Genomic DNA, 8174 nt, shown 5'->3' on the forward strand with positions numbered 1-8174 from the left:
AGCTTCCCTCAAGTTTTGATGGGAAATGTAGGCATCCTGGTCTTGCAGCTGTAATGGAGAGCCAAGCTGTAAAACCAGGACATTTCCCAGAGACTTGCGAATGATGGGACTGAAGTGAAGAGGGGCCTGACTGCTAAGAGGAAAGCATTCTGGAGAAAGCTTCTCCATATGTTTGCCTCAGGCTGTGGGTTTTCTTTGTTTTGTTAATCCTGACTGAAGTTCTCTGAAGTCTTCCAGGGCACATTGGACGTTGGTACAAAGCAGCGACTGTGGAGAGAAAAGCTTATTGGACACTTTCTAGAAGGCCTCACTTCTCCTGTGGTTTTCTAAGCTTTCCAGATCTGTGGGGGAGGAGAAAGATACTGTTCTGGGTTTTCCTTAACCGGATCTCTGTCTAAATACAACATCCTCTGTCTAAATACAACATCCTCTTCTTAGAAGGATTAACCTTCCAAAAGCAGGGGAAATAATTTGAAGTCTGTTGTTGGGCACCACAGGAATTAAATGCTGCCATGTGTCCAGGGCTAGAAATAAAACAATAACCTTTCCAGGAGTTCATTTTTCTTTTCCATGCATCTGACGGTGAATGGGCTTCAAAAGCTTCATTACAGAATAACAATGGCTATAAGCAAAAGAATTCGTGGATAAATCCTGAACCTGTTAGTTTAATTCATTCCCCTTTTTATCTTGCTTTATGTATTAGAACAGAATGAAGTGGAAACTTGACCTAGTAAATCTCGGTTTTCTGTCTCCCTTTTTGAGGAGTAAATATTTACATTGTTAAGAGCTTAAACTGTTGACTTGCCAGGGGCAAGCTTTAATTTTAATTTGTTTTGCAGTCATGTACCGATGACATGTTGTGTACCAGCAGTTCCCAACCTTTTTGGCACCAGGGACCGGTTTCATGAAAGACAATTTTCCACGGACCGGGGGGGGGGGGGGAATGGTTTCGGGATGATACAATTGTACACTTTATTTCTATTATTACATTATAATATATAATGAAATAATTATACAACTCACCACAATGCAGAATCAGTGGGAGCCCTGAGCTTGTTTCCCTGCCACTAGACGCTCCCTACCTCGCCTGCTCCCTGGAGCCGGCTCTGCGCTCGCCCGCCACTCACCTCCTGTGCGGCCCGGTTGCTAACAGGCCATGGACCAGTACCGGTCTGCAGCCCGGGGGTTGGGGATCCCTGTTGTCTACAGTACGCTCATACTACAACTGGTGTGGATTGGGGCTGCTGCTGGGGAAAGCAGTGGTGATGAACTCTTTGCTCCCGTATCATTCCCCTGACTGAAATTGCCCCTCCCCAGTTGCAACTGAGGAAAAAGGACTGTGGGAAATTATACTATTGTTCCCCAGCATTGCAACTTCAACAATACGCAGTTGGTTGTGTTAAGTATTATATTTCATATTTCTCCCCAAACTAAAAAGTTTTCCAAAGCAATGGTGCTATCACCAATAACACCTCTTGCCTGAGCTGTCAACGAGTGAACCAACCTGAGAGAGAGTAAGGAAGAGAGATAATCATCCAAAGAACGCAAATTGTGTGTGGTAGTAAATCAAAAGAGCTGCGTGTATGCAGCCTCAACATGGATTGCCTGCTGGAGTATGCTGTCCTATGGGGACTGCCATAATACGCATGCTTGAATGCTTCCAAGTTTTGCCAATTAGTGCCAGAATTTCACTGCCATACTGTGCTTCTGGGTGTTGGCTCTTCCGTGAGTGTCTGTCATGACGAACCAGTGAACAAAATCCTAGCATTGTTTCCCTCCTCTGTAAAAACAGCATAACCTGAAGCATTCGCATGTATAGATTTTCCCACCGCGACTGTCAAACACCTGCCTGTGGTACCATTCTAAAATGAACAAAAGCTCATTTTGGGATCATGAGTTAGCATCCATCTGTTAATGTGTCAAAAACAGTATCAGCAACATGAAATGGCCTGCGGAGATAGAAAGAGTAGTGAGGGCTATATGTAATCAGCTTCTCTCTCTGGTGAAGGCAACTTAAGTTGAGCAACAGCACTAATTAAAATACTCAGCATTAATTAGCATAAAGTAATCGGTATTTCCGTTGTAGGGCAAACGCAGACCTAGTATGATGTTGTGGTTAGAGTATTGGCCTCGGACCTGGAAGTCCCTGGTGCAAATCCCTGCTCTGTCATGGAAGTTTGCTCCAAGGGTGGCCTTAGGGCAGTCACTGTCTCTCTTGGCCTACCATAACTCACAGAGTTGTGAGGATAAACTGGGGGATGAAGGACCACATATACTGCTAGTAGGGTAAACTTTCTGAAAGGCAAATATATTAAACTAGCAACAAAGCTCGTTGTGGGGAAAAATACAATGGGCTCTAGAAAGGGGAGGGCAGTCACGTGGGCATTCCCTCCTCCTCCATCACTGATCCCAGCCAGATGAAGATGGGGGGTGGGTGGGTGGGCATGGCCACCTTCTCTGCATCTGATCCCGGCTGGGTGAATGGGGGGGGGCGGGCATTACCTCCTGCTCCACACTTGATCCTAGCTGGTTGAAGGGGGGGCAGGCATTGCCACCTGCTAGAGGCCTGATCCCGGCGGGGTGAAGTGGGCATGGGCAGTGCCACCCACTCCGCTCCTGACCCCAGCTTGGTAAAGAAGGGATGGGCATTGCCTCCTACTCTGCGCCTGATTCTGGCTGGGTGAAGTGGGGGGGGGGCATTGCCTCCTGCACCGCACCTGATCCAGGCTGGGTGAAGGTTACAGGCATTGCGTCATGCTCTGCTCCTGATCCCGGATGGGTGAAGGGGGTGGGCATTGTCACCTTCTCCTCGCCTGTTCCTGGCCAGGTGAAGGGGGGCAGGCATTGCCACCTGCTCCACTCCTGATCCTTGCCAGGTGAAGTTGGGGGAGGGCATTTCCTCTTGCTCTGTACCTGATCCAGGCTGGGTGGGGGATGGGCATTGCCTCATGCTCTGCTCCTGATCCTGGCTGGGTGAAGGGGGGCAGGCATTTCCTTCTGCTCCATGCCTGATCCCAGCCAGGTGAAGGGGGGTGGGCATTGCCACCTGCTCCACGCCTGATCCCAGCTGGGTGAAGTGGGAACAGGCCTTGCCCCCTGCTTTGCTCCTGTTCCAAGCTGGGTGAAGAGGGGATGGGCATTTCCATCTGCTCCACTCCTGCTCCCAGCTGGGTGATGGCAGAGGGCAGGTATTGCCCCCGTTCTGTACTTGATCCCAGCTGGGTAAAGGGTGGGCAGACATTGCCACCTGCTCTGTGCCTGATCCCAGCTGGGTGAGGGCAGCAAGCGGGCATTGCCACCTGCTCCACTCCTGATCCCAGCCTGGGCTTCCTGTTGCAGCACACTCTCTGGAGGTCTGGCTGCCTCATCTGGGTTTCCCTCCACAGCAGCGACCTCTAGTGGTGCACCAGGGTAGGAAGTGAGTTGTCTTGAATACGCTTAGCCTTTTATATAGTAGGATGATTTAGCAGTCTGTTATTGGAAAAGCGCGTTGTAGCTCCTTATATTTTTAGTGAGGGGTACTCTAAAAGAAGAAAAAATCATAATTCAATGCAGGCAGAAAATAGATCTTTTTCTTCTTACAGTCTATAATGTACCTCAGTTGTGAGAATATTTAGATGAAAATCAGTGCCATGAGATGGTTTGAGTGTCGGATTGACTGAGTCAGCCCAGGTTCAAACCCATGCTCAGCTATGAAGTTCACAGGGTGATCTCTCAGGCCAATCCCTGTTCAGCCTGACTACAGGCCATCACTACATATGGTTTGGTGTAATAGTTAAGAGTAGGGTTGCCAGCCTCCAGGTAGTGGCTGGACATCTCCCGGAATTACAACTGGTCTCCAGGCCACAGACATCAGTTCACCTGGAGAAAAATGGCTACTTTTGTGGGTGGACTCTATGGAATTATGCCATGCAAAGGTCCTTTCCCTCACCAAACCCCACTTTCTCCAGGTTTCTCCAGGTTTCACCCCCCAGATCTCCAGGAATTTCCCAACTTGGAGCTGGCAGCTCTAGTTAAGTGCAGCAGGACTCTAATCTGGAGAGCCGGGTTTGATTCCCCACTCCTCCGCTTGAAGCCAACTGGGTGTCCTTGGTCCGTCACAGCTCTCTCAGAGCTCTCTCAGCCCCACCCACCTCACAGGGTGATTGTCGTGAGGATAACAATAACACACTTTGTAAACTGCTCTGAGTGTGGCATTAAGATGTCCTGAAGGGCGGCATATACATCGAATGTTGTTATTATCATCATCATCATCCTCTGGCAGTGAATTCTACTTGTTAATCACTCACTGAGTAAACAAATATTTTCTTTTGTATTGAATCAACCACCCATCAACTTTACTGGAAGCCCTCGGGTTAATCAGGATTTGAAATGTGATGCTTCCCTCTTGGACAGACAGCATTGTCTCTTCACAGAAAAAGAGACCATGAAGCTCAAAGTCGGACGATGTGCAAACAGTTCTGCACCCAAAATAAGATATGGACCACCTCAGTTTATGGGGTATAGTGCCCTGTAAGCTTCCATAGAGTGGTGCCAACCCCAAAGCCTGTTTTTTCCCTTCAAAGAACTCTGAAGTGGGGTACCTCCCAGGAATACTATTGGACCACATGGCCAAGAAAATGAAGAATAAAGCTCTGAGAAGGCTGCACTTCAAAACCATTTTATTTATTAATTTGGATACTTCTACCCTGCTTTTCTCCACTGAGTATGAACACAAAGCAGCTTACGATGGCTGAATCCACATTCACCCATTACCCGCTTATAAATCGCTTTTCTTTCGGTTTCCTCCAACCCGCAACTTTTCCTTCTCCGTTCACATTCAGGCTCCCCATCCGGCTTTCTCGCGCGAGCCTCCGGTCACACGTCCGCTCGCCAACCGCTTTTGTGGGCGGTACCTTTTTTTCCCTCCCTTTTTTTTTATTTTTTTTGAAAACACTTTTCCGTTATTTCGTTTTATCGATATGAGGAAACATCAACAAAGCGACAAATCACGTGAACATCTCGATAGCCACTGGTTAACTTTTTTGGGCGGGCGATTCGAATGGTCTATAAAAGGGAAGGTTCTCGGCAAAATCTATTTGTGGGTGTGAGCGGATGGTTGGTGTGCTTGGTGTCGTTGTGGTTACTGTTGCCGATTCGGTTGTGGGTATGGATCCTATAGTCGCCCTCATCGGACAGCTGATGTTTACGTTGCTGGCTTGCCAGACGCAGCTGCTTCTTGCTTACCGGCGCTATTCAGCCCAACGCCGCAGAGCTGCAGCCAGGATTCTGTTCCAGGATTCAGTCTCCACCGTCGCCTGGACGCGCTCCAGAATACGGCGCCGGCAGCGCTTCCAACATTGGTTCCTGCTTGCGCAGATGGAGGAGCCACGGCAGCACTGGGTATACCCGAGAAGCACCGACTGGTGGGAGAATATCGTGTTGGTGCACTGGGATGACCGTCGGTGGATGCGCCGCTTCCGGATGTCCAAGAGGACCTTCATCGACTTGGTGGAAGCCCTGCGTCCAAGGCTGCAGCGTCAAAACACCTCCCTTCGCTCTGCAATATCGGTGGAGAGACGAGTCGCGGTTGCAATTTGGTGGCTGGCCAGCGGAACAAGCTACCAGGTGGCGAGCGATCTGTTCGGGATTGGGAAGTCAACGGTAGCCTCCGCGGTGGTCGAGTTCTGCCTCGCGGTCGAGGTGGAACTTCTATCGAAGACTGTCTCCTTCGGAAGAGCGATTGGACAGGTAATTTTTATTTTGAAATATCAAAATTTCGCTATTACAATTTATCGTTTAAAAAAAAATTGTGACATTAACGGAACGACCAGTACACAACACTCTGGTGTGTACATCATCCCCCTCTCCCAGTCATTTTAAAGGTAATTTTGAAACCCTCTCAAAATCTACAACGCTATGTGTTTGTTTGAGTGTGAGTGAACATTGCCCACAGACACCTTAAGCATGCAATGGCATTCAACCCTCATAGTGTGTTCTTCCACCACACAAATCCCTTTTTTTTAAGAAAAAGAGGGGCAACAACTGACACACACACACACCCCTCGCCGTGTGATCTGAAGCAGTTAACAAAATGAATTGTCGTGGAGAGGGATTGCCTTTTTTGCCTCTGTGATATAAACATTTGGTTTACATAGGTGGGGTGGTGTGCAGGAATGCAGTTTGGTCTTTCCCCCTACTGTGTGACCCAAATCGTTACACAGTTGTCGAACACCTTCTCCTAACCCTCCTTTGTCAAACCTCCAAATTTAGGAATACTTTGAAATATGGGGATACAAGTTTACCCCCCCTCCCATCCAATTCTCCACGAATCCTCCTAAAATCTCCATGGTTTTCTATGGGGAGAAACGTCTCCCTTCATGGTGGCTCTGGGTGGCATTGTGAAAGCAAAGTAAACACAACGTGCAAGGCACCTTATCCGACCTGTTATCCCACTCTCCAACAATTTCTAGTTAATTTGTTACCTGGGGGGATGTTTTGGTTTACCCCGAAAAACAGTGCCTCATACACCGCCAAACACCTGTCTCCAGGGTTAGAAAAAATAGAGGCCTCTGTGGCCCGGGGTGGAATTTTGAGTCCAGAATGGACCCAATTGTCATGGGCCCGTCTCACACCCGTTCTCGTTCCCTCTAGCAAGGCACAAGACGATCCCAATTTGGTGGGCCAGTTAGTGGCCTCAAAAAGATGCTGATTTTTAAACCACCAACGGTCACCTTTATTGCCAAAGGGTGAGAAGAGAGAGACTTGTGTGGATATGTGGATCATTCAATTTAAATTACACCAAACATAAGAGAACCTCCACCCAACATTTCAGAATGCAAAAAAATCCTAAATTCAATTTACAAAAATAACCCTTTCAGGGTGTTTAAGAACTAGACATCGCTGAGTGATGATGATTCTTTAAAGCACAGTTTGCCTGATAGCACTATGACTTTTTTTTTCCTTTCTTTTTTCTTTCTCCCAGATAATGGACGGTTTCCGTAGAATGGGTTTCCCGCACTGTGTGGGAGCTATTGATGGAACGCATATCCCAATCTGCGCTCCTGGAGGCCGCCCAGATCAGTACGGCAACCGCAAGAACTATTCCTCGATTCTGCTCCAAGGCACAGTTGATCACCGGGGAAGATTTGTGGACGCCGAGGTGGGGTGGAGTGGGAAGAACCACGATGCCTTCGTGTTCGCCCACTCCGCCTTCTGTGTTGCCATGGATAGTGGCTCACTAATTCCGGGAAACCCTTTCATGGTGGTGGACGGTGTAAGAATACCCCCGGTGGTCATTGCCGATGGAGCCTACCCCATGCGTAGGTGGCTTATGAAGCCCTACGGGAGAACGGCAACCACACAAGCTCAGAAAATGTTTGACACCCGCCTATCGCGAGCCAGGAACGTGGTGGAATGTTGTTTCGGAAGACTGAAGGCCAGGTGGAGGTGTCTGTCACACCGCCTCCAAGTTAGGGAGCACAACGTCATCGCTGTGGTGACAGCATGTGTTGTTTTGCACAACCTCTGTGAAAGCCGGGGACATCCCATCACTGGCCGCGGAGCAGCCCCAGAGACAATACTTGTTTCTCATGGAGAGGGACAAGAGTTGACCACCCATCACAGGCATCTTGCCGAAGGAAAGGTGGTTAGGGATGCCCTGGCCAAGTATATGGGCCTAGATTCGACAAGTTGATGTTGCCTCCCTCAGTGCGGCAAGTGATGGACATCGGCTAACCTGCTTCAAAAAGCTGCTAAACCAAGGGGAACATAAATGGTCTCAACCAGCAACTCTAATCTGTGTAAATAAAAAAAAAATTTGGTTAACTGAACTCAAAAGACTATTGATTATTGGGGTGCTGTCAGACAAGCGGTGGATGTGAATTCAAGTCCTGGCACATGCAGACAATACATTCCCACACAGCTGAGTGGTCCCCCGCATACATCGTTCACAGTTGGTCATGGTATTTTTGGCCAAGTCTGGAATAGGGCCCCCCCCCAAATTTCCAATTTGGACTGCAAGTGCTCCTCCCAAAGATATAACTTAGCCGCATGTTGCAATCAAGGGGGGGGGAAGCGCCACTCGATTGGTAACTGCTGTGTTTCACTTTTTGCAGGAAGGCTGTTTAGAATGGTCACTACATGAGTGATGCCACTTACACAAAGAAACACAAATGTGATTCTTACTGTAATTT

The 8174-nt window shown here is 48.4% G+C and overlaps 1 protein-coding gene across 1 annotated transcript; it reads left to right on the forward strand.

Annotated features, from left to right (window-relative positions):
- The first annotated feature begins 4747 nt into the window (after positions 1–4747).
- LOC129326458 (uncharacterized) lies at positions 4748–7968 on the forward strand. Its single transcript, XM_054974625.1, has 2 exons — positions 4748–5730; positions 6965–7968. The coding sequence occupies exons 1-2, from the start codon at positions 5095–5097 to the stop codon at positions 7673–7675; spliced, it is 1347 nt and encodes a 448-aa protein (XP_054830600.1). The 5' UTR covers positions 4748–5094; the 3' UTR covers positions 7676–7968.
- The last annotated feature ends 206 nt before the right edge of the window (positions 7969–8174 follow it).

Source organism: Eublepharis macularius, chromosome 3, assembly GCF_028583425.1.
Source record: "Eublepharis macularius isolate TG4126 chromosome 3, MPM_Emac_v1.0, whole genome shotgun sequence".
NCBI lineage: Eukaryota > Metazoa > Chordata > Lepidosauria > Squamata > Eublepharidae > Eublepharis > Eublepharis macularius.